The sequence below is a fragment of the Anomaloglossus baeobatrachus genome, chromosome 4 (genome assembly GCF_048569485.1).
Source record: "Anomaloglossus baeobatrachus isolate aAnoBae1 chromosome 4, aAnoBae1.hap1, whole genome shotgun sequence".
In the NCBI taxonomy this organism is placed as follows: domain Eukaryota; kingdom Metazoa; phylum Chordata; class Amphibia; order Anura; family Aromobatidae; genus Anomaloglossus; species Anomaloglossus baeobatrachus.
In genome coordinates, this window is record NC_134356.1 from 169199144 (window position 1) to 169226191 (window position 27048).

Consider the following 27048-nt stretch of genomic DNA (forward strand, 5'->3'; position numbering starts at 1 on the left):
TATAGCTTATCCAGTACCGGTACATATAGCATAGACTTTATATAAAGGCTGTCACTTAAAGTGATGTGGCATGATGCCAGCCGTGAGTGACGTAATCACTCCCTAGCAGCGTCTTTGGTAACTTGGAGAGAGACATTATGCCGTGATTAAATATTCATTTTCTCATTGTAGCTGCACTTCAAGTCAGTCAGCTACATAGGATTTTAATGCTATTTATCTGCAGATTTAAGAGGTTGTCCAGTAGAACCCCTTCTCAATCCCTACGTTCCCCCTATTAAATTAACAACACCTATCAAGGGCCGACACATTGAGGAGGGTTTCTATGCAAGAACAGTTTATGGTCCCTTTTCAGTCCAATAATGTGACTGTGACAGAAGCTGCTTGTTGCATTGAAAGTCAGCCCTTTTACCTCTTGAGCCCCTCTGTGGCTGCAAAGGTTGCAATAATGTTATGTCTGCTCTTAACACCTATATTCCCCTCTGGTGCCAGCGTTATTCCAGAGGTGTTGCCATCACAATGAAGTCGGGTGAACTTCATCCGAGTTCATTCTGATCGCCCGGCACTGTCCGCAGCCAGCCATGACAGTGACAGTGCGGTCCCACTCGGCTCTGCTGCAAGTCTATGGGGATGCTGCAGAGCCGAGTGGGTGCGTACTGAGAAAAATGTGCGTTCTGGATGCTTTTCCCATTCTGTCTATGGCAGAGAAAGCATCCAGAACGCATGAATTCTCTCCAGGAATGTCCGCACTTTGCGTTCTGCCGAATGCGTCTCAGAACGCAGCTTTTTCGACTGCGTTCTGAGACGCACACGCAGTGACTTACACGCTGCAGAATAGAATGCAAAGTGGGGCCCTAGCCTAAGACCTTTCTGCAATCCTCTAGAGCTCCTAGCAAGATTCGGGTGGAGGCACTGCGTCATTTCAGGGTGAGAACTACTGAACACCCTGCCCCAGCTGTGTATTAAAAGGGTGTTACATTAATATCAGCAGATTTGGTGATGTCATGATGTCCCACACAGGGGCCCAAGAGATAGTGGGGTCCACTATCACCTCCAAAGCAGCAAACCGCTTCTGTATTAGACACATTGTTAGCCTGTGGAGGGCTCACACACTGGTCTTGCACAGGAGCCCTCTTCTGTCAGTGTCAACCCCTGCTAGAAGCGTAACTCTGTGACAGGAGATACTGCGCCGCCTTCCATCTGTCTCCATCATGTGCGGTGACTTCCTGAAATGACTGAGTAAACAGGTAAAGCAGCCAGTGACGTGTCCAGATGAGCTCATTTGTTATACAGAATTACATAGTACTATCACTTTAAACCTGAGCCAGCCTTTGGTCACGTGCGTTAGTTGGGCTTCGCCCTGCGGATTGCTATTACAGGCTGTCTAATGTAAAGCCTCTTCTGTACAGACCCAGAGTCTTCCTCCCTATTCAGACACACGCACACTTCAAGACATAGCGTGAGAGGATACAGCACAATCTGACATCCACGAGGACATCTTATAAAGCGCTGTAAGTAATTTATTAACATTAATTTAAAGGGAACTGCCGGCTTACTCACACTACCGAACCATAGCATCGACCTACTATCGACCTACCTACGATCGTCCGTCATCTTTACCGCACAATTGTGTATGTGATACAAATGTAACAAACTCAGCAATGTAACAAGGCTTAAGTGCAATTGGGTTTGTCTGTGGAAATACCCACAGTTCCTATTTACTAACACTTAGGAGAGCTGACAGCGGGAAAGATAAAGTTCTCAAATAAAATCCCGCAGAAATATAGCGTAATAGGGTATATTCATCAATATTGGTATAAGGTGAGTTCATAAAATGTCTCACAAGGGGCATGATCAATTCAGAGCATTTTATTAGACGTGAGACATTGCTTCTTCACCTCATGGCGGAATCACTACTTGCTACAATATTTTGTTTCAAAATGTCCCTCACAATGTTAGTAAATTTGACCATTCATAACTCTTTTCTAGATAGAAATGTTGCAGAAGATGCCAAAAATTATCTAAAACCCCAAAAATAGGACTTGTTATATCATTACTTATGCTATCTTGGTAGAATTCTGCAACATTTTGGTAATAATTGTGTATATGTCTGTATATATTATGTGTTGTTAACATGCTGCTCAAATCACATTTGACGTTGCTGGTAATATGCCTCTGGGGAGACATTTGCCATATTTTGCTCTAATTTTAATGGTTGCGCCTTTATTTTGTATTAAATGCATGTGTACATGAAAGCCTTGAGGTGCCACAAATGTCTCAGATATGTTGTGAAATGCACCAAATACACTTTTTTTCCAATTATTTTTACACTCTAGGTAAATGTAGGCTAGAACTTTACAGACCTTTTCATCCTAGAATGACGTAAATCTGGAAAACCCCAGAGACACATTCCAAGTTCATGACTGTTCACAGCAGCCTCAGAGGAAGAAAGTGCTGCGTCACCGGCTGTGTGCCCTTGGGTCCTGTACCTGAACACGAGTGGTTGTGGCAGACCAGGCTATCATTCTAATTTTAACAATATTCAACCTGAACCATATTCTATTTCTTGATGTGATAAGGGCACTCAGTAGTAATACGCCATGTAAAGTCTTGTATATCTGTATGTATCCTTTGCATCCTCATAAACCAGACTGTTTTGCCAGTCTTAATGAAAGGGTGTGATGAGGTAAAATGAATTTGGCGCATCCTCTCAATGGTACGCGCTTTTTTGCACATGGCTAGAAAGTCTACTGAGTAGCATTTCTGGCTTAAAGAGGACCAACAACCAGGATTTTCATATATAAACTAAAGCCAGTGCTATACTGGTGCTATCAGGCTGATTCTAAGCATACCTATAGTTGTGAGATCGGATGTATAGTTTCTGAAATACAGGCAAGTAAAGTTTGTGAATTGCACTGTTATTTGATTGATAGCAGCTACAGAATATCTAATAGGTAGTTCGGGTTTTGTTCGTTATTTCCGCCCCTATCTGCCTCCCTGGCCTTCCTCCCCCTGTCTCTGTTAGTACAGTGGGAGGAGTGAGGGAGGAAAGACAAGGGGGAGGAAGGCCAATGAGGCAGACAGGGGTGGGAATAACTAGCAAAACCCAACCCACCTATTAGATATTCTGTAGCTGCTACCAATCAAATAACAATGCATTTCACAAACTTTACTTTCCTGTATTTCAGAAGGTATACATCCAATTCATAACTAAAGGTATGTATAGAATCAGCATGATACCGCCAGTATAGCACTGGCTTTAGCTTATATATGAAAATCCTGGTGGGTGGTCCCCTTTAAGTAATACCACTAAATAGGCCTATGCTTTGCCCACTTTGGTGGAACTGGCTGGAACTTGTGTGAAAATGTCAAAAGTCACAACATTTTTGAGCAATTTCATGTTGAAAATGTGTCTTTTCAAAGGGTTTTATATGAGAGAACTGATGTAAACACTTTTAGATGAATTGGCCCCTATGTGTTTTTTTATCTGTTTGACTCTTTTTTACCATCCATTTATTCTTATGTAAAAAATTAACAGATGCACATTTTCCCCAGACTCACTTGAATTGGTAAGTTTTGTCCACACAATGGAGCAGAGTAGGAAATGTATCTGTTTTAGGCCTACGACACACATCGGTGCCGCCGGCACGTGTTTGTCATTTTTTGCACGTACCGGCGGCACGGAGACACGTTAAGCAATGCTACCCTATTGTAGCAGGCACACACACGTAAAACCACATGGAACGTGTGTCCGTGTGCGTTTGTACGTGTGTGCGTTTTTCAAAGCGCTGACATGTCAGTGTTTTCTCCCGCAGCACGGGTGTCACACGGCCCGCACCCGTACCACACGGGTGTAGTGTGGATGCGGTCCCGTGTGACACGCGCCGGAGAAAACACACGTGTCAGTGAAAAAAAACCCAAAACATTAACTCACCTTCTCCAGCCCTCCTGTCTCTGCCGCTGCTGCCACTTGCTGCCGACCGCCGCTCATTATTCTCATTTAATATTCACTTCACTGCCTGGCAGCAGCGGGGAGACGGCAGGGCTGGAGACCGAAGATCAGCACCACAGACAGCAGCGCGGACAGCAGGAAAGACCAGGTGAGTATGTAAATTACCGGTTCTACGTGTGCTATCGCGGATAGCACACGTAGAACACCCGTGGCCCGCACGTACCAGAGACACGTACTTACCTGCACGCAACACGCAGGGGAAATACGTGTCTCTCGGCACATGCGTAATTTTCACGTGAGTGTGGCAGAGGCCTCGTAAGTAGAACATCACTACAGGGAGCCCAAAAATGGCACATAGATAACCCCACAGAATACAATGTGTTTGGATGTGGAAAAAACACTGTGCTGTGATAACACACTCTACATCTGGATAAGGTCTCACTGAAAGAGTCACACAGTCTGCATCATCCCAAAGCTACAGCTTTCTCTCATTTCCAGGGTTAAAGAGGCTGTCATTCCCAAGAACTGAAGTTAAACCACTTATACAATCAGATAGGGAATGTTACTACAATAAAAATCTTACTTGTTCCACAGATTTTACTACATTTTCTATTATAAAAAAACACAACATTTTATTCCATTTGTAAATGAGGGGTGCTTGGTGCACTCTTAGTGTAGCTAAGGGCTCACTGCATTGATCCGTTTCCTCAATTAGCATCCTCTGCTCCTCCCCTTAAAATGTTTGACCATGCTTGCTTTGGAGCGCAACCTGAATTGAATTACCAACCATGCACACACTGACACTACAGGACATAGTGTGGGGATGCTGTCATCCCTTTCTCCTATTGGCAGCGGCCACTCTCAGCAGAGAGGGTCATACTGTAGGAGATAGCCGATGCTAACAAGAGAGAAGAAGGAAAGCGGGCCTGCACTGACATTATGTGTATGCTCCATATTGGCAGTGTCAGCAAAGGTGCTCTCTCATCCCCCACTCTTGTTAGCATTGGCCGCCCGTTACTGTATGATCCCGTGTACAGAAAGCATCTGTTGCACACCAAGGAAATGAATGAGAGTGACCTGCAGAGAACCTGTGTGATATTAACTCCTGCAGTCTCACTGCGTGCAGTGTTATGAACTGGTAACCGTGGATGATCACAAAAAATCCCATTAATTAAGAAACAACAAAACCATAAGAGTAGTTGGAAACTAAGCTGACCGTAATCCCCTATCGGACAACACTAGAAGTAGCAGTGGACACACCTAGACACCTCGTCACTGCCAGAGAAACTTGCTTCACCTCAAAGATAGAAATGAGGAACCCTAACTTGCCTCAGAGCAGTCCCCAAAGAAATAGCAATCCCCCAACATTCAACGACGGTGATGTAAGAAAACACAATACACAGATAGAAAATATAGATTAGCAAAGGTGAGGCCCGACTTTCTAGATACAACAGGACAGGAAAGATAACTGATGTGATTGTGACCAGCAAATAACCCTGCAAAAAAATACCAAACTCCTGATAGAAAAAAGATCTGAGACCACATGGTATCTCCCCCACTATATCAGGTACTCTTGTGCCAGACACTTTAAACAGAACTGCAGATATAATGGAAAGAAACAAAATCACAGAACAAATAATATTCTAAAGTGCAAATAATCAAAACATGAACAGGGATCAAGCTCCCTTTCTTGTTGGAGGAACTGCCCTGCTCACAAAAGCAGAGACAGATCCTCACAAACAAGAAACCAAAAACACAGACCAAAATGGAATAAGCAGAAACACCCTTAAGTGCAATTCCAGCAATTAAGCACAGAAACTAGTAAATGTATCTGGAGTAGATTCAGGCATAGAATAAATGGGAGAAACTGAAGGGAAAACTCCCAGCCATCTTCAGAGGCAGCAGGAAACACTCGCCACTGGCGGCCGCCAGTCAGAAAATGCTCTCCTAAATACACTAGGCTGATCCTCAATAGGGCTTCCTGGATTCCTAATTAATTCCATCACCTGTTTGAGTCACAGATTCAGACTCAGCTTCATTACCATTCCTGGCCACCAGAGGGAGCTCCACACCAGCACCCACTCGGATGACATTCACAACAGTGCAGCACTTCAATTCAGGCAGCAATCCAAAGTGAATGCTGTCAATCAGTATAATAGGAGGTGCAAAGACTGACTGCCCCAATAGAGAGAGTAGAATGGTGCACTGAGCCCTTGGCCATGCCAAAAGTGCACGAGGTTGCTCATTTACAAATGTAATAACATGATATTTATGTAATACAAAAGTAGTGAAATCTATAATGCAGGTATGATTTTCATAGTCCTCTATATTAATATTTAAGTGGTTTATTGAAAGTTTTTGGGAGGACAGAGTCACTGTCATGTTAGTCACTATGTGTCATGTGACTTATGACGTGCTCAGGACTGTTGTCTTTGTGCCTTTGTTACTGTATTGATTAAACGTGCTTCTTTTTTTACACACTCTAGGGGTTAATGTCAGTTTCTGTTGCAGCAGCAGACTTCTCAATGCAGCTCAGCTGTTCCTGCTGATGGCAACTTCCAGCCTGGATAAATACCCTCTGCTTCCAACAGGGGGTGCCGGTTATTCAGATCATTCTGGTGATTGGCCCGGAGGTGTATTCATGTACAGATGTATTCATGTTGCTGTTGCTGCTGCTGCTTCAGCTGCTGGTGTCTGGTGATGGCTTGTGTGAAAGTTCCCTGGTGTAGTTACTTCCCTCCTTCTGATGTCGGTTCCAGTTCACCGCCGAATGTGTTCCCCTGCTCTTTGTTTATGGGTGTCTGTGTGTTGTTTACCTCCCCTGACTGTTGTTTGTGGTTGATGGGTGTTTTGGGGATCTCCTTTCTGGTCTGTCCCCTTTGGTTATTGGTGTGGCGGGGACCTTACCATCAGGGCCAAGACAGGAGACAGGGAGAGGCTGGTGTTACATCACCACAAAAGTCCAGCGACTTCTACTTCGATCACCAGGCGATGCCGTGCTCCTGCCATGGATAGTGATGGTGATGGGAGAGGAGTCGATGCCAGCGGCGCCAGTGGGCGCAGGCTCCGCTCATCAATTGGGCTGGGTTTCCTTGGAATCTGCAGTACCACTGGCTGACTGTAGGTGGCATGTGTCTTCCAGCTCAAGTTGCCATCATTCGACTACGACCAATGGGAAGACACCACACCCTTCTTTTTTCCCCTCTTGTCTGCTGAGCACTGCCAGAGATAGTTCTGTATTCGTGGTTCCTGTTCCACCCTGTTCTGTTTAGTGATTCTGGTGTTCCGACTTCTGCTTATTTCCTGACTACTCTCCTGCCTGCTGTTTATGTACCTCACTGCCCGATCCAGATTTGACCTCTGCTTTGTTTTCTGATTATGTCCCTGCCTGCATGATTCTGTCCCTGTTTTGCATTTCCCGGTTCGACCCTGCATGACTACTACTCTCATCGGACACATACATGTAGTGATCACCTTTGGCCCTGTGTAATTCAAAATCCCTGTATAGGAGTTGAAGGGTTTCAGGGTTCTAGGGGTCCTGCTTGGTGAGTGTCTTCCCTCTAGCCTGTCCAGTACAGCCTGTCTGAGTCTGTGGATCCAGGCAGGCATTACAGCTGGAAGGCTCAAATGTCGCTACCATTAACCTCTTCATGACATATGACGTAGTAGGTACGTCATGGCTCGTGTCGGGGGAATTATCGCCGGCTGCAGAGCTAAGCCAGCGGTGAGGCCCGCACATGTCAGCTGATTTGTACAGCAGACATGTGTGCCTCACAGGTTCTGGTGGATGCGAGATCCACCCGTGCCTGTTAACCTCTAAGATTGCGGTGTCAAAATGTGACAGCATGATGTAAATGCTCACCTCTGTAAACACACACTCACCAGCCGCCATCAGAAGTCACGTGACGTGATCACATGGAGCCAATGGTTGCAATGGTAGCACAGGGTTATGTGATTACTCCTGTATCTATCATGACTCACTTTCGCCTAAACCTGGAAGAGAAACTGTACTGTACTGTAGAACTGAGAAAACCTGTAATAGAAATGCAGAATTTCTGTAGATCAGAGCTCTGCAGCTGTGATCTACAGAAATGAAGAAGCAATCAGACTGCTGATCCTTATAGCCCCCTAGGGAGGCTAGTAAAATAAAAAAAAATTATAAAAGCTAAAACTTAAAATCACCCCCTATTAGTCCCATTGAAAATTAAAGGGTTAAAAAAATAAAAAATATACACATACTTGGTATCGCCAAGTTCAAAAATGCCCGATCAAAATATAAAATCAATTAATTTGATTGGTAAAGGGCGTAGCAGCAAACAAATTCCAAATGCCAAAATTAAGTTTTTTGGTCTCTGCAAATTTTGTGAAAAATACAAAAACAGGCGATCAAAAATAGCATGTGTGCAAAAATAGTACCGTTAAAAGCGTTAGCTTGAGACACAAAAAATAAGCCATCAAAGAGCTCCAGATTCCAAAAAAGGAGAACGCTACAGGTTTTGGAAAATGGCGTAAAAAGTGCGCCACTTTTTTTTTAACAAACTTGTGAATTTTTTTAACCCCTTAGATAAGAGTAAACCTATACATGTTTGGTGTCTATGAACTCGCACCAACCTGAGGCATCACATCGACACATCAGTTCTACCATATAGTGAACACATACCCAAAACAATTGTGCAATCGCACTTTTTTGCAATTTTTCCACACTTGAAATTTTTTTGCCATTTTCCAGTACACTATATGGCAAAACTCATGGTTTAATTTAAAAGTACAATTCATCCCGCAAAAAAATAAGCCCTCATATGGCAAGATTGATGGAAAAATAAAAAAGTTACGGCTCTCAGAAAAAGGGGAGCAAAAAAAACAGGAAAACAGAAAATCGCTCGAGGGTGAAGGAGTTAAGTGTAATTCTGAAGATCAGCCAAGGGCCCTCCTTAGCTTGAGGGTAAGTGACAGGAGCCCCCCTTCCAGTTGCTCTCCCATCTGTTGACGTGACATAATAACCAGCCCATACCATATTTGAAGTCAGATTTTTCTTTATTCTTCTGGAAAACTGCGTCCTCCCAGCCAGCATGGAGGAAGGTCATCCGGGTGTGTATTTTTCCTCCTTCCATCCGGTCTCCTTCTCTTTGGGACCTGTGGACTAAATCGGAGAGGGGCAGAACATATTTTCCCACTCCTCAGGTTGTTCCCTGAGTGCACGGTTAATACGGACAGGAGGCAGGGAGATGCCGGAGGCTCTGATGTCACTATCCTTAAGCATACTTCTGGGATGAGGGTCAGCCTAGGGCCCCCTTTAGCTTGAGGGTAAGCGGCAGTAGCCCCCCTTTCCAGTTGCTATGCCATCCGGACACATTCCGGTGTGACAGTCATGTTAAAAAATTAATGAATATGTATGTTTCAACTGATGTCTTTTTTATTATTGTTTTGAACTAGCATTTTTTGAGGAATTTCAAATAAATATAAGAAATCAGTGTTTAATAAATAAATAATAATATATTCATAGGCAAATACAGGGAAAAAAAAACAAATAAAATGTTCGACTTACCAATGCTACAAACAATATTGTTTAATTTATCTTAAAGTTTTTGGATTGTATCTTCATTTTTGCTGCTGACAGTACAACCCTTAGAACAGTATATAATTTTTTTTATTTTTATTTTCACAGATATCCAATGTCAAGAGAAGACCAAGAGGCACAAGAGGATGAACTATTAGCCCTTACGAGTATATACCCTGAGGAAGAATTTAAAAGGAAAGATGCTGCTCCAGGAGGGGAAATTAGCTTGTGTCTAGAGCTACCTTCAGATTTTATAATATCCATAAAAAGTCAGTATATTGATGGTGTCAGCATTTAGAAATAAGCAGGGTCACAAATCAGTGTGTGCTTTGCCGGCTTTTATAGTGCAGTTGTTCATCTACTGTATTTGACAGAACTAAATTTTGCTTTTGACCATTTGGAGAAGATCATTTTTAAGGCCGAAAACACACATCCGTTAAAACCACGTCCGTGTAAAACGGGCCGTTTTTCGGGTCCGTTTTCCGTTTTTTAGGTCCGTTTTTATGGTATGTGTGGCCTGCGTATGTATCCCGTATGCTAGCCGTATGTGCGTGTGAAATGTCCGTGTGTGCGTGTGAAACTTAACTGACATGTGTTTGTGTTGTCCGTGTGGAATATCCGTGTGTGATGCAAAATGTCGTTTACTACATGTCGGCAGACAGCAGACAGAGTAGCGCGATGAGAATGAACTCGGGTGAACTTCACCCGACTTCATTGTCATGCCGCGGCTCAGTCTGTGTGCCGTGTACTGATTAGCGGTCACCTGTGAAGGATTCACCGGTGACCGCTAATCCCCCGAGTGACTGAAGTGTCCCCCCCCTCTCTCATACTCACCGATCCCCGATCACCGGCGCTGCACGGCGTCCACACTGCTCCGGCGGCTTTTTCTAATTTGAAAAAGCCGGCCGCTTATTAAACAATCTCGTATTCCCTGTGTGTCAAGACAGACAAAGGAATCTTGAGACACAGAGAAAATAGCAAAGACTCCACAAAGACCTGAGTAGAAAGATCAGCCACTCAGAGGAGAAAAGGCAAGAGAGCAAGCTCCAAGGACAGCGGGATCCTGTGGGGTGGACATCCAGAGCTCCCAGTACAGACCAGGACTTCAAGCCATCTGTTAACTCTGCCAGGCGGGTGGGTTTCCAGGACTCATCTGCCACCACTAACGTCCGAAGCATCAGCAGCAAAGGGAGGACCGGGATATATTCCCTCAAATGGTCCAAGCTGCCTGCGGCAGGACCCAGACACCAGGAGGACCTCCAAGTGCTCCACGCCAGGGAGGACCAACATAAACCAGAGTGCAAAGGTGGGAGAGTGGCACCAGGTTGGCTGGCACAGCTATCTAGGACACGGGCGCACCTGGGATCCAGTACAACCCCTAGGGCGTGAATCCAGTAAGTAAAGACAATCAAACTGCACTCTCTGTCTGGACTGCTTCGTTGCGCTGCGCCTCCACGTTAACCCTTCACCTACCCCTGGGGAAAAGCCCTGCGCTCCACCATTCATGCTGCCCCATCCCTCTTCCCCAGCGGGAACCCGCAGCGGCGGCTCTAGTACCCCTGGCCGCAAACCGCGAGTGGCGTAGTCGGACTTCATTTTTCTTTTTCTTTGATTTTTCAGTTGAAACTGGTCGACGGTGTCCCTGGAATCCCTCAAGCCACGGATCGTCTGGATCCGAGCAGCCCGGCTGCCCCAGGGCACGACAGAGCTATGTTGTTTAGCTCTGTAGCTGGGTAGTCTTGGCATGCTGGTCACCAGGAACAGCTGATCAGTGGGGGTGAGGGGTGTTGAACCACCCTAACCTATCAGACAGTGACGACCTATCCTAAGGATAGGTCATCAATTTTACAGTCAAGAACAACCCCTTTAACTAAAGGTACCGTCACACTAAGCAACTTACCAGCGATCCCAACAACGATAGGGATCGCTGGTAAGTTGCTAGGAGGTTGCTGGTGAGCTGTCACACTGCGACGCTCCAGCGATCCCACCAGCAACCTGACCTGGCAGGGATCGCTGGAGCGTGGCTACACGAGTTGCTGGTGAGCTCACCAGCAACCAGTGACCAGCCCCCAGCACAGCATGGAAGATGCTGCGCTTGGTAACTAAGGTAAATATCGGTAACCAACCCGATATTTACCTTGGTTACCACCGCACGGAGCTACACGTGCAGAGAGCAGGGAGCAGCGCACACTGAGCGCTGGCTCCCTGCTCTCCTAGTACAGCACACATCGGGTTAATTACCTGATGTGTACTGCAGCTACATGTGCACAGAGCAGGGAGCAGCGCACAATGCTTAGCGCTGGCTCCCTGCTCTCCTACTTACAGCACACATCAGGTTAATTAACCCGATGTGTCCTGCAGCTAGCTACATGTGCACAGAGCAGGAGCCAGTAGCACAGGCAGTGAGAGCGGCGGAGGCTGGTATCGAAGGTAAATATCGGGTAACCAAGGACAGGGCTTCTTGGTTACCCGATGTTTACATTGGTTACCAGCCTCTGCAGAAGCCGGCTCCTGCTGCCTGCACATTTAGTTGTTGCTGTCTCGCTGTCACACACAGCGATCTGTGCTTCACAGCAGGACAGCAACAACAAAAAATGGCCCAGGACATTCAGCAACAACCAACGACCTCACAGCAGGGGCCAGGTTGTTGCTGGATGTCACACACAGCAACATCGCTAGCAACGTCACAAAAGTTGTTCGTTAGCAGCGATGTTGCTAGCGATGTTGCTTAGTGTGACGGGGCCTTTAGGTGTGGATTGTACAATCTTTGCCTCATCTTAAGTATATATTGCATACCTCTGAATGGATGCCACAATGTAATTTATGCCAGTCACAATGACAGCACTAGTGCTAACGGCGTATCTTCAAACTCTAGGGCTACAAAGCCCAATCTGTAGCAGGATGTTACCTATCATGTGCCATTTATAATACCGGTGTCTGCTTCTATAGCGTTGTCACATTTGGCCACCTCTCATAATATCCCCATAACACTAATATGGGCTCCTTTACTGCCATATTCACCCTATGTGTATGTGTGTATATATATATATATATATATATATATATATATATATATATATATATATATATATAATATATATACACAGTATTTGTGTTATATATACTATACATATTACTTTATGGAACGTGAATTAAATATCCTGTTGTCATACTGTATGTTCAGTAATTTAAGTGCTAATGGTTTTTGTTATTTTTTCCCCAAGGCAACTGTGCAACAAACTCCTTTGCGGAGAACTTTGAGGACACTGTGTCCTTCCTGCCACCGATTGTGCTGAATTTTGAGCTTCCCCCAGATTACCCATCCGCTGCCCCCCCGGACTTCACACTAAGCTGCAAGTGGCTTTCACAAAAACAGGTTACTTTTAATTTCTTATGAAATTTCTTATTTACTGACAGAATTCCTTATACAAGTTTATATAATTGGGTGGGTCTCATCATTGCCTCTCAGGCTTTTAAAACACTTTTTTGCTATGGGAAAATACGGACAGCATGCATTGTAACATTCCATGAATACTTTTATGGATTCTGTATAAACCGCAGTTTAGCTCCAAGTACATGGTACACTATTGATCCATAGCAGTCTATGGGCATTGTATTATGGGCCCGTATAACATGAAACCATAATGCAGCATAAAGCTTTCGAGACATCTCAGGTCCCTTCATCAGGCATGGTTTTAAGGCTACTTTACACACTGCGATATCGGTCCCGATATCGCTAGTGTGGGTACCCGCCCCCATCTGTTGCGCGACACGGGCATATCGCTGCCCGTGCCGCACAACATCGCCCAGACCCGTCACACATACTTACCTGTCCGGCGACATCGCTGTGACGGGCGAACCGCCTCCTTTCTAAGGGGGCGGTCCATGCGGCGTCACAGCGACGTCACTGAAACGTCACTGAACCGCCGCCCAATCGCAGCGGAGGGGCGGAGATGAGCGGGACGTAACATCCCGCCCACCTCCTTCCTTCCGCATAGCGGCCGGGAGGCAGGTAGGGAGAGCTTCCTCGCTCCTGCGGCGTCACACGCAGCGATGTGTGCTGCCGCAGGAACGACGAACAACCTCGTTACTGCTGAAGTAACGATAATTGGGAATGGACCCCCGTGTCGCCGATTAGCGATTTTGCACTGTTTTGCAACGATGCAAAATCGCTAATCGATGTCACACGCAACGGCATCGCTAATGCGGCCGGATGTGCGTCACGAATTCCGTGACCCCAACGACTCCGCATTAGCGATGTCGTAGCGTGTAAAGCCCGCTTTAGTTTCATAGTTGTGCGGTACATTCTTTGAAACTAAAACCATGCCTGATGAAGGGACCTGAGATGTCTCGAAAGCTTGCTTTGTAACATCATTTTATTTTATTTTAGTTAGCCATTAAAAGGTATCACAACTACAATATTTTAATTTTGTTTTTCTCACTGAGAGCAATCAATCATTTTTCAGCTGGCTAACACGGTACCAAAACCTTTTTCTTTTAGCTTATATAGTCATTAAACACAGAGTAATCTATTTCACGTGTTTATTTCTGTTAATGTTGATGATTATGGCTTACAGCCAATAAAAACCAAATGTAATTATGTCAGAAAATTGGAATAATTACTACAAAATACCTGCAAAGTCTTCCTAAGCGTTTAAAATGGTCCCTTAGTATGGTTCGGTAGACTACACAATCATGAGGAAGACTGCTGACTAGACAGATGTCCAGAAGGCAGTCATTGACACGCTCCACAAAGAGGGTAAGCTACAAAAGGTCATTGCTAAAGAAGCTGGCTGTTCATAGAGTGCTATATCCAAGCATATTAATGGAAAGTTGAGTGGAAGGAAAGTATGGTAGAAAAAGGTGGACAAACAACCAGGATAACCCCAGCCTTGATAGGATTGTTAAGAAAAGGCCATTCAAAATTTTCGGGGAGATTCACAAGGATTGGACTGCTGCTGGAGTCAGTGCTTCAAGAGCCACCAAACTCAGACGTATCCAGCACATGGGCTACAACTGTTGCAGGGTAGGGAATGTTGAATATATGGAGGGGATTATTTTTGGCACTCCTTATAGACCCTCAAGGAACTACCATTGTTATGCTAAGTATCCCCTGCTAAGGGCCATTTATTCCTTACCTATCATTATGTTTGTTTATTTACTACCCAAGTTTTTTTATAGTCTGTTGGGGATATTTTGAATAGCTGTGTATACATTTTATATATCAGTGGGAGGACTTATTCATGGCTTTACCGATGAATGTGCTACATGGTTTGTTGTTTGCACTTGCACTTTACTGAGGTTTTTGGTGGAGGGTACATACCTAGTGGCAGAGTAGGGATTAATAGGGATAGCCGCAAAGGAATGGAGGCGCCGTACAAATTAGGGTGGTATAACCTCCGTTGGTAGGCAGCGATAAATGCAGGGCAAGGCCCATTACCCTAACAACTTATTGGACTGCCTATACCCTGATCCTCACAGGTAACCACTTTTCTCTATCCTTGCTGTTGCTTGCCTATAAGTTACTCTGGTGTATATTGTACACACCACTTTTGTTGTTTCCCTGGGATTTTAATATATATTTATTTAATAAAGGTTTATTGTTTTAAGAGCTTTTTTGTTGATTTTGGTCCTTATAATTATACGTCTTATTTTTCCTATTCGTTGTCGGTCAATTTGACTCCAGCCAAATGCGGGCGTCACACGGTACGATATATCTGGCGATATGTCGTCGGGGTCATGTCGTTATTGACGCACATCCGGCATCGTCAGAGATATCGTACTGTGTGACACCTCGGAACGACTGGGAACGAGCAAAAATACTCATCTTATCGTTGCTCGTTGACACGTCGTTCATTTTCATAATGCCGTTCCTCCTTCTGTGCTCCGTTTGTTCGTCACTCCCGTGGCAGCACACATCGCTGTGTGTGACACCCCGGGAGCGACGAACACAGCTTACCTGCGCCCCGCCGGCTATGTGGAAGGAAGGAGGTGGGCGGGATGTTTACGTCCCGCTCATCTCCGCCCCTCCGCTTCTATTGGCCGGCTGCTGTGTGATGTCGCTGTGACGCTGAACGTCCCTCCCCCTTCAGGAAGGGGATGTTTGCCGCCCACAGCGAGGTCGTCCGGCAGGTAAGTACTTGTGACGGGGGTTAACGACTTTGTGCGCCACGGGCAACTAATTGCCCGTGACGCAAACACGACAGGGGTGGGTACGATCGCTTATGTGATCGCACGATTTATCGTCCCGTGTGACGCCCGCATAAGGCTGTGACTTGCCGATTACATCCTATTCTGAAAAAGTGATTGATCATGGAAGGCTGTATGAGAATGGCGCTCAATGTAAACTCCTTGGTATATACCCAAAGTGTTAATTTTATTTAATTCTTCTTTTTTTTTTAGCTCACTCTGCTGTGTCACCATTTAGATGTCCTGTGGGAGGAGAACAAGGGATGTGTTGTCTTGTTCCCGTGGATTCAGTTTCTAAAGGAGGAGACACTTAATGTCTTGGATATAAAATCTCCATATGAAATTGAGGTGTCTAGCAATGGTTTACAGAACTGGATGCAGCCCCCTGAAAAGACCCCTGCGGATGGGGTCTTACTGGAAAGAGGATCATTTGATAAACGTGCCATACAGGACGTGCAGTCAGTGTCTGCCCTGGTCAAATACATCTTGGTCTTCAGTGAAGCTCAGGAGAAGAAGGTTTTTGATGGCAAACCGTTCTTGTGCGATATCTGTTTTATGGAGAAGCTGGGCAGTGACTGCACCCACTTTAAGGACTGCCAGCATGTGTATTGTAACACCTGTCTCAAAGACTACTTTGAAGTCCAGATTAAGGACGGACAAGTCCATGCACTAAACTGTCCAGAACCAAAGTGCACGTCTACTGCAACTCCAGCTCAGGTAAGTGAGGGCTCACTAGAGCTTTTGAGCAAATGATTTGTTTTTTAAATTTGGTGTAGATAAACAATTTCTCCTAACAATCATACAGAAAATAGACATTTCAGTTACAACATAAAATTTAGACATACAACACAAGCTAAAACAGAATTCTCTTCATCATGATAGGACCTTTCTGATCATCTACACTGTTTTTCTGTGAACATTTCTGTTGGGTGAATGTGACTAGTGTTAGGTGATATTTACATGTAGTGTATTTGCTGTCAAAGATTTCTGGAGGAAGCTGCATGCAAATCCACAAAAGCAAATTTGCAGATTTTTGCAGTAGACTGCTTAAAATAAAAACTACAATACTCACATTCAATGGTGTGTTCATAATAACAACAACCTCTCGTAACATGTAACCACTGCTGAGTCTCCAGATGCCAATGATGGATCAGCTAATGTTTTCTATAGAAATAACATTTTTTTTAAATTTTGTACTAGCTGTAGTACCCGACATTGCCCGGGACAGTAACTAAGTGTCTCTCTTAGGCTGCTTTCACACATCCGGCTTGAGCTCTGCGGCTCAATCCGGCTGTGCAAGCTATGCAACGGATGCGGTGAAAACACCGCATCCTTTGCATAAGTTCTTCCCTTGCGGCCCGTCCGGTTTTTGCCGCTTGCGGCATGCTACTGAGCATGCGCAGTGGCAAAAACCGCATGCGGCGGCCGGATGCGGTTTTTGCCGCATCCGGCCGCCATAGGCATGCATTGAAAAATGCGCCGCATCGGCCGAATGCGGCGCGATGCGTTTTTTTTTGCCGCACGAAAAAACTTGCTAGGCAACGTTCCATCCGGCCGCCGCATCGGCTAAATCTGCCGCATGCGGCAAAAACCGGATGGAACGCAAGGCCATGCGGCACAATGCGGCACTAATTAAAGTCTATGCAGAAAAAACGCAACCGGCAGCAAAAAAAAAACGGTTGCGATTTTCCTGCAAAGTGCCGGAGTGTGCCGCATTGCAGAAACCGGAGGTGTGAAAGCAGCCTTACTCTCCCTCTCTCCCACTCACTCTCTGTCTGTCTGTCTCCCTCTCTGTCTGTCTGTCTGTCTGCCTCTCTCTCTGCATCTGTGTGTGTGTCTGTTTCTATGTGTCTCTGTCTCTATGTGTCTGTCTGTGTCTGTCTGTGTTTCTGTCTCTGTATCATTGTCTTTCTGTGTGTCTGTCTCTGTGTGTCTGTCTCTGTGTGTCTGTCTCTCTGTGTCTGTCTCTCTGTGTCTGTCTCAGTCTGTGTCTCTCTGTCTCTCTGTCTCTGTGTGTCTGTCTCTGTGTGTCTGTCTGTGTCTCTGTGTCTTTTTGTATCTGTGTGTGTGGTGCCCCCGGGCTTCACGCGCCACAGGGTATTATACCACTTTTTAGGGGTAATAGCTATCCCCGGTCAGGAGGGGGTTAACTGTCGGTGCCTTCACAAAACACACACAAACAACAGTAAGTGGCCTTCCCACAGGGGGTTGGACTAGGGCAGACAGGGTACTTAGCCATCACGAAGCATGGACGTCACTCATCGCTAGGACAACCACTGGGGGGCGGCGCCACTTAGGGTAGAAGTAGGTGCAACCATCACACTAGAGCAGACCTTTCAGGGCACAGCTTGGGATAACAACTAGCACTAACAATGGGAGTTAGTGTTCCTCTTTCCTTCATGGGCCCGTGGCTTGGACAAGGAGGCGCAGCCCAGGTTCCGAATAGCAACCGAGGGACACTTCACTAAAAGACTTTCACGGGCACCGGTGATGACTGCCGACTATCCAGGATCGGCTGGAGCCTATCGTGGCAGAGATCGGTACTATGGGGCAGCGCCTGAACTACTCGTGAGTAAAGAGACCTGGAACTGCAGCCTCTGCCTCTCCTTTACCGTCACCGTTGACCAACACTCTGGCGCCAATAGGGACTACCACCACCCCCGGCCTTCCTCCGTCATCCTCCTCGGGGTAATCCCACTCCGCCTATGGGAAGCGACACCATCCCGGCTGCAACCCTCACCATCAGCCCTAGAGAACAGCACCTGCAGTGGTGGCCCCATCCCTGGCTGAGTACCACTAGTGGCGTCACGATCATAAAAGACTTTTCTAATCATCACTACCAACCCCCATCCTCTGTCCTGCCTTCCGTACACCACCATTTTTACCCCTCCTGTACATCTCGGGGTCACGAAACCGGGCTAGGTCAGCCTGTGAGGATGCAGAGCAACTGTACCCCCATCCCGGCGACGTGTCGGGTGAAAACCCCCAAAAAACCCTTGACCCCAGGGTGTTACATGTGTTCCTCTGTATCAGTCTCTGTGTGCCTTTGTGTGTGTGTGTGTGTGTGTTTGTATGTGTGTGCGTCTCTGCTTGTCCCTCTTTGTTTATATCTGTCTCTGTGGGTCTCTGTGTGTCTGTGGGTCTCTTTGTGTGTGTCTGTGTGTGCCCCTCTGTGTCGCTGTCTCTGTGTGTATCTGAGTCTGTCTCTGTGTGTATGTGTCTCTATGTGTCTCTGTGTGTCTGTCTATGTGTGTGTCAGTGTGTGTTTCTGTCTCTTTGTGTGTGTGTCTGTCTCTGTGTGCGTGTGTATGTGTCTGTCTGTCTCTGTGCCTCTGTCTGTGTCTCTGACTGTGTCTCTGTGTCTGTATGTGTGTGTGTGTGTCTCTGTATCAGTCTCTGTGTGAGTCTCTGTGTGTGTGTGTGTGTCTATGACAGTCTCTGTGTGTCTCTGTCTTTGTTTGTCTCTGTGTGTCTGTCTCTACCGATATCATATTACCTCACACATAAGCTCTTATGCTAAGAATATCCTTCGTAGCCTATAACAACCAATCACAGCTGCTATTAATGACCTGTGGCTCCCAGCTGCATTGACTTTAATGTAAGGCCATGTGCACACGCTGCAGTTTTTGTCGCGGATTTGCCACGGTTTTGCTGCATGAACTGCTGCAGAAAATGTTCATAACCTTTCTGCATTCATTCCCAAGCAAAATCTATGGTAAAAAAAAAAATGTTGTGCGCACATTGCGTTTTTTTCCCCTGCAGGTTTTGCTGCAGAATTTCTGCAGCAAAAAGAATGAGCATGTCACTTCTTTTCTGCAGGTACCTGCGTTTTTTGCCATAGATAATGGTAAAAAACTGCAGGGACCAACCCACAGAAAAACCGTGGCAAAACCGCGGCAAACCGCGGAAAAAATGCAGGTGCGGTTTTACCGCAGTTTTTGCTGCAGGTGCAGTATTCTGCCAGAGGGTGAGGATTTTTCTTAAGAAAAGTCCATTTTCTAGTGCGCACATAGCCATTGCCAGTTTTTCAGTGAATAACTGTAAAGCGCAGGGTTAAAAATTCCCCTCAAAACATAGTCTGTGAAGTTCCCCGAGTCACATAAGGTGTCTGTGCAAAATTTTGTGATTGTAAATTCGACGGTGCGGATTCCTTTGGCGGACATACACACACACACATACACACACACACACATACATATATACATACACTTAGGCGGGCTTTGCACGTTGCGACATCGCAAGCCGATGCTGCGATGTCCCACGCGATAGTCCCCACCCCCGTCGCAGCAGCGATATCTTGTGATTCCTGGCGTAGCGAACATTATCGCTACGCCAGCTTCACATGCACTCACATGTCCTGCGACGTGTCGCTCTGGCCGGCGTCCCGCCTCCTTCCTAAGGGGGCGGGTCGTACAACGTCAGAGCGATGTCACATGGCAGGCAGCCAATCAAAGCGGAAGGGCGGAGATGAGCAGGATGTAAACATCCCGCCCACCTCCTTCCTTCTGTATAGCCGCTGGCGGCAGGTAAGGTGATGTTCCTCGCTCCTGCGGTTTCATACACAGCGATGTGTGCTGCACAGGAACGAGGAACAACATTGTACCTGTCGCGGCAGCATAATTTTGAAAAAGTCGGAGCCTACACCGATGATACGATAACGACGCTTTTGCGCTCGTTAATCGTATCATCTAGGATTTACATACTACGATGTCGAAAGTGACGCCGGATGTGCATCACTTTCGATTTGACCCCACCGACATCGCATGTGCGATGTTGCAATGTGCAAAGCCGCCCTAAGATTTATATATTAGATTTGTGGGTACTGTATCTCTGAGGGTAGTGATCCACAGAAAAATCTACAACTGAGTTTTTTTACATTTATACTTCAGAAAATGTTTGAAACAAATCCAAAAACCATCTGCAATATATCGTAAAGCAATGTAGACATCTGTACCGCAGGTATATGTTACAGCATTTTTGGACAGCAATGTGTCTGAGTTTTATTCAAATTTGATCCACTTTTTTGCTGCCATAGTCAATGCAGAAAGATAAAAGTAAATAATATTATTGCGTGACATCAGCTGCTCTGGAGTCCATGATGATGGATATTTAATAGTTCATGTCCTTGTTGTCTTCTAGGTAAAGAATCTGGTAGAGGAGCAGCTCTTTAGCCGCTATGATCGTCTCCTCCTGCAATCAAGCTTGGATTTAATGGCGGATGTTGTTTATTGCCCACGTCCAGGCTGTCAGACCCCAGTTATGCAGGAGCCAGAGGGTACAATGGGCGTCTGCTCTGGCTGCGAATTTGCTTTTTGTATCCTGTGTAATATGACCTTCCACGGAATCTCTCCTTGCAAAATACCTGATGGTATGTTCAGAAGGTGTTGTCTCTGTTGTTTTTGTAAGTTCTATATTATTTTTGTCCTCCTTGTCGCTCTTTGTTAATTGCTGCAATATATGAATGACTGGTTTCCTGCATTACTATAGCATGACCCTGGAATTGTAGATTCCGGCCAATAATAATTAGGCACACACACCCCTTTTCCAATTCCCCCTTATCTGCTAATAACCACTCAGACACCAATTTATCTTTGGATAATTTTGGCCATAGCAGCCATTTATTAAACAAATACATAACATGTAAAATTTTGCATTGTGGTAAGGTCCTTGAAGCTAAAACCCTGGTGATTCCCATAACCAAGCCATATAACCAAATTGCTCCCAGCCGTTACCCACACTGGCTCAGGAGCACCAAAGTGTAAGGGTTATTCCTTCATTAACCACCAAAAACACCCACGGGGGCCCCGACATACCCCGTCGGGATCCCCCAAAAATCACCAGGTGACCAACCATTCTGCCAATGAGGGGATCCATACCCGGATGGGTTCCCCGAACCAATTTAGAACCAACTTCAAGGACCCACCAAAAACCTGCCACCAGGCCACTACGACCCGATAAACTTCCATATCGCCTCCCACAAAACTTGCAGCCCATTGCGAACTCAAAGTCTTTAGGGAGGGCGGGTGGGACTCTCACTGGTGTCCCAGAGCGGGAAAAGTGCCGCTCCTCCCCCAGCTTCACCTTTTTACTATACCCTGACTTACTCCCCCTCCCCTACCCGTGACATCATGACCTCCACTCCAATCAGTGTCATGCTGGCCTCCACACATGCCCGGGGGGAGGGGGGGGGTCAGTGCTCCGGCCATTCTTGACCCTGGAATTGTAGATTCCGGCCAATAATAATTAGGCACACACACCCCTTTTCCAATTCCCCCTTATCTGCTAATAACCACTCAGACACCAATTTATCTTTGGATAATTTTGGCCATAGCAGCCATTTATTAAACAAATACATAACATGTAAAATTTTGCATTGTGGTAAGGTCCTTGAAGCTAAAACCCTGGTGATTCCCATAACCAAGCCATATAACCAAATTGCTCCCAGCCGTTACCCACACTGGCTCAGGAGCACCAAAGTGTAAGGGTTATTCCTTCATTAACCACCAAAAACACCCACGGGGGCCCCGACATACCCCGTCGGGATCCCCCAAAAATCACCAGGTGACCAACCATTCTGCCAATGAGGGGATCCATACCCGGATGGGTTCCCCGAACCAATTTAGAACCAACTTCAAGGACCCACCAAAAACCTGCCACAACGAGGGCACCTTGATAACCTTCAAGTGCCTGAGACCCCCCCTCAATAGCAAAGCTCGCTCAATACCTTCCTGCAATCCAAGTGCCCACAATCAATCCGTACTGCATTCAAATGCACCCCATCCGCCTACCAAAATTCGTCATCCTCTCGCTCCAGCTCAAAAAGCCGAGCTGCGAATCCCACGTTGCAGCCCCCAAATTTTTGGAGATAATCCTATTAACTTTCACCCGCACCTTATTCAGCTTCTCCACAGACCATGCTTTCCGCCCAAACCCTTCTTGGAACAATGTCCCACCACACAATTATCACGCCTGGAAAAGACACCCATAACCGCAACAAGTCATGCTTAGTATCTTTAGCAAAGTCCGAGAAAGCCGCTCACCCAAATAGGTCCCTCGACGCGTAAAACCAAAATGTCAGGGGGCCTGCCCAAATGAGCATAGTTATGCACCCCCTGCAACACCGTATTCCACCCCATACTCCTGATTCCAACCCATCCGACAGGAGCCCTATCCCTCCGACAAAATTTAGCTGTCTCCTGTTCCTTCTCGTATCCGCTCTCTGTGTTCCCCAGCACACATTAGAATGGCCCAAGATCCAGACCAGGCTGGAAAAACGGGGGGGGGGGGGTGTCTGAAAAACAAAGCACTAACAAAATTACCAAGTAGCTCCAATACCACCCCAAAGAATGACACCCCCCCACCCCCCCTCCATCAGAACCAGTCTTCCGATCAATTGCCCCTGAAACATTGCGAACCCACGACTTACAACGCTGAGACTTCCATCGACCAATCTGTTTAACTGTCTTAGCAGGGAGACCACACCCAGAGGTTTCCACGTTTCCACTGCCGTCCCAAGACGAAAAGAATGCAACGCAAACCTCGCCAACCAGACCCAATGATTTCAAACATGCCCACAAAACACTAATGAACTAATATCTGGACAAAAAGCCCGTCCTCGAAACATAACAATGGGCCATCCTGACTCGGGTGGACCTTTGCAAAGCTCAAAACGCACTGCCAATGGCACATACCTGATGCCATAACCTTCCCTAAACAAACCCGCCTGCCCCCACTTTATCCATTTTTGATTTCTGGATCCAAAATTCGATCCCCATGCTCCAAAAATAGGACGTCACTATTACCCAAGCCCCCGGGGCACGTCACCCTGGGAAATACCAATTCGCCAATACACCAAGCCCCGAAAAAGCGCCAACGAAAAGCCAACCGCAACAATGATACCTTAATTCCCTACCCAAACATTCCAATAAGCTAAATCACACAGGCCGTCTACCTATGGCCCCTATGCACACCCTTCAACGCCTGAACAACCCAAAAATTTGTTCCCAATCCTGTACACCTCGCAACCAGAAACCAAATGCCAACCCTGTAATCAAATGACTCAACTTCGTGGAAAACCAACCTGTTATCGCCACTCCCCCGATTTCCCAGGAACAGTCCTAACTGGGAATCCTCATTCATCATGCCACCACCCAACCACCACTCCCAGGAACCCATGTGGCCTAATACGCCGCCCACGTGGTACCAGTCAAACTGCCTGAATCCGTGGTCTTGCTGCTTGAAGACCACGCTCCAAAGCTGCACAGGGGACTACAAGCTGCTGCCGTCCGCCACTACCGCAAAATCCCGGAAACAATCTCACTGAAACAGGAAAGGAAATCCGCTATTAGGTCCTCTATACCTGGTACCTGAGCTGCTGTGACCCGTATTAATTTCCCAACAAATAAAAACCAACCGCCGCAACACCCGAACAACTTGGGTAAAATATGCCGAGCCGTTATTAATCACTAGCACCACCCCCATATTGTCCCAGTTGAACCGGATCTACTTATTCCACAACTGGTCACTCCCCAAATGGGGTGCGACCATCATCGGAAAAAATTTCCAATAGCGACACATTCCTTGTCAACCCCTCCGCCATCCAACTTTCTGGTCACCAATCCAATTTGAAATTAACCACTACCTCATCCTTAAGCAACGAACCACCATTGTCCTGCTCCCCAAAAAATTCTCCCCAAACCAACAAGGCCGCTCAATGTTCCTCCGACAAACTTATGTAGGGGTGAAGAGCAAGCACTCCAGCTGTCGCGCAAGCTAGCCGACGTGAAAACTCGGCCCATTGACCTTACCCGACACGCAAAATTAAGTTTCCCCCAATAGCGATTAAACCTCCTTTAATTGTAACTTCCTCACCCGGCATGCCCTTGCTACCTCAACCTTAAGCGTGGCAACCTGTCATCAGGAAGCCGAACCTCCCAAATCACTGAGTCAACAATGGCCATAAACTAAATACAGGTATTTGGCCGAACAGTTCTTCCCCAGGTGCCAAAGGCACCCCAAAGCCTCTCGCTATCCATTCCATTGCTGCTAGAATTCTTGTGCCTGTGCCGAAACAGCCAATCCCACACACTGACAATTCATCCCGGTAAGGTACCAGTGATGCCAAACCAGAAACATCACGCCCCCCCCATTCTAAAAAAGAACAAAAGGTTTCAACAAATGTGCACGATACTGCACTACCCATTGGCAAGCAGGGGTCTCCAAAACAATTTCCCTTCCAAAAACAAACTAATAACGAACACAATTTTGGATGAACTGGTAAGAGCCGGACAGCTGCCTCAATATCCATCTATTGCCATCAACATACCCCTCCCACAACTCTTTACCTACTTTGTAGCCTCATCAAACGACGTATACAACACCTAACGAAGCTCAGCCAGTATACCATCATTCGCTGACCTACCCCTGGGATGAGACAAATGGTGGATTAGCCGAACTTTACCTGGCTCCTCCTTGGCCCCCCCCCCGAATGACGAAACCACAAAATAAGAAAAGGTAGGGGGGTGACTAACTGTGCCCCCCATTCTCCCCAACGCCACCTCCTTTCCTAACTTTCCACCTACCAGCGCCAAATGCTGATACACCGAGGGAGATTCCTGGTTGTCCCTGGAACTTCAAAAACAGGGGAAGGAATCCTGAAACCCTCCCCAAAACCCAACCTCAAACCTCAGCTTTGGCCCTAACAGGATCCCTATTTAAGTACGGCAGCATCGCAACTAAGCTCACCGGTGTCTGACCCTTGGACATCCCATGGGATGCTCCGTTACAATAGGTGCGGAGATGTCCAAACAACGACAAGTGTCACTGACTTGCCTTCCCCCTCATTAACTTACCAACACGAACTTGACTTCTAGGACCCTGTCTGTCCGTACTGACCACCGGCACCCCAACTTCCTGACCGGCCGGGGAACCCTGCCCCGCCCTGAAATGACTGCCCATATCTGGCTGCCGCCATCACCCGCAACCACAAGCCTATATCCTTCTGATCCCATCTTATGGATGGACGGTCGCCATCCTCTGATGACACTGCTCCTCATAACGGATCCAGGTCTACCCCCCATAAATCCTATAGGCCTCACCAATCGAGCCCATATAGCAAAACCACTGAAAACTATTCTCTGGCGCCTGTCGCCAATTACTCTTGCCCAAACTGCAACGCCTTAAACCTATTAGCATAAGTCTGAGGAATCAAGTGCCATCGCCACTTCTCCCCATCTCCCTTCTTGCTATCGTCTTTTCCCCCTTTGTCAAAATAAATTTTTGCCACCTCCTTACTCCTTTCAGTCTGAACTGCCACTAATACTGGGGAAGAGACACTCCCAACTGGACTCACTAGCCGCAATGACGGACAAATTAACCCAAGCCGCCACTGGCGCCGGGGTTTTCCTGGCCCCTAATCCGGGCCCGCAACTGGCGAACGCAACTTCAATTCTGACAACTCCCCACTCAACGCATTCCCCCTAACACCCGCTGGCACCCCCAAACCGAACCCCAGCTGACCCATCACCCCCCCTTTTACTGTGTACCTAAACAGCATGTGAAGACAAACAAAACATGTAATCATACTCACCAGGCTGCACAAAGGTATAACCTCGCCAGCCGGACCACCTGTATCCTGACGTCCCTCCTGCCGATCTAGCATGACTTGGCTCCTCCCATCCGACTCTGCTCCATTGCTGTTTTAGCCGCGCGGCCCGAGGCCCCGCCGGCCGCATATCCTGGACATGACGATCAGTAGCGCCGACCAACAGGGGGAGCTGCATATTATCCTCAGGGCTCTCCAAGCACGGCCCCCCCTGCTCCGCTCCATGTGGCCCCTCTCCCAGACAGGGCCTCTGTAGCCGCAGGCCCTGAATGCCAGGCCCGATGTAGTTCCGACCGCAGCCGCCTGGCTCCGCCCACCGCACAGGGATCCATCCGGGATACTATCGCTGCAGGGAGGAGAGGCTCAGGGCGCTCGGCCGGTACATCACCAGAGCGCCCCGCCGCACCGCCGACGTCACTCGCCGACAAGGCAGCAGCAGGCCCCGCCCCCAACTCCAGCGTAGGCCTGCCGACTGCCGCCGGGCCCAGCCGCCCGTCTGAATTCCTCCCAGGCCGGGGCCTGCCGGACCTCGCAGCTCGCGGCGTCCGGCCTGGAGGGTCCCCGGAGGGGGCTTCTGTGGCGACGCTGGGCCCTGGGAGTCAGGTCAGGTGACCGCCTCTCTGCCAGTCCAGACCTCCGGGGGCGCCGCTGTCGCAGGGGTGCCGTCCCTGCCCCCCCCCGGACTCCCACCGAAGATCCTTGCTATCAGGCTCTGCAGCCACCTGGGGGGATGGTCCCAGCAGCAGCTCT

At 47.2% G+C, this 27048-nt stretch overlaps 1 protein-coding gene across 2 annotated transcripts in view; it reads left to right on the top strand.

Annotated features, from left to right (window-relative positions):
• Positions 1-1335: 1335 nt before the first annotated feature.
• Positions 1336-27048, top strand: part of LOC142303315 (E3 ubiquitin-protein ligase RNF14-like) — a 53300-nt gene continuing 27587 nt past the window's right edge. Inside the window, exons 1-5 of one of the 2 annotated variants that reach the window (XM_075344586.1) lie at positions 1336-1508; positions 9615-9775; positions 12731-12882; positions 15909-16412; positions 20835-21096. In XM_075344586.1, the coding sequence (XP_075200701.1) occupies positions 9622-9775; positions 12731-12882; positions 15909-16412; positions 20835-21096 (1072 nt within the window). In that variant the 5' untranslated portion in view covers positions 1336-1508; positions 9615-9621. The remainder of the gene's footprint in view (positions 1509-9614; positions 9776-12730; positions 12883-15908; positions 16413-20834; positions 21097-27048) is intronic. The other variant, XM_075344587.1, reaches the window with a different exon arrangement.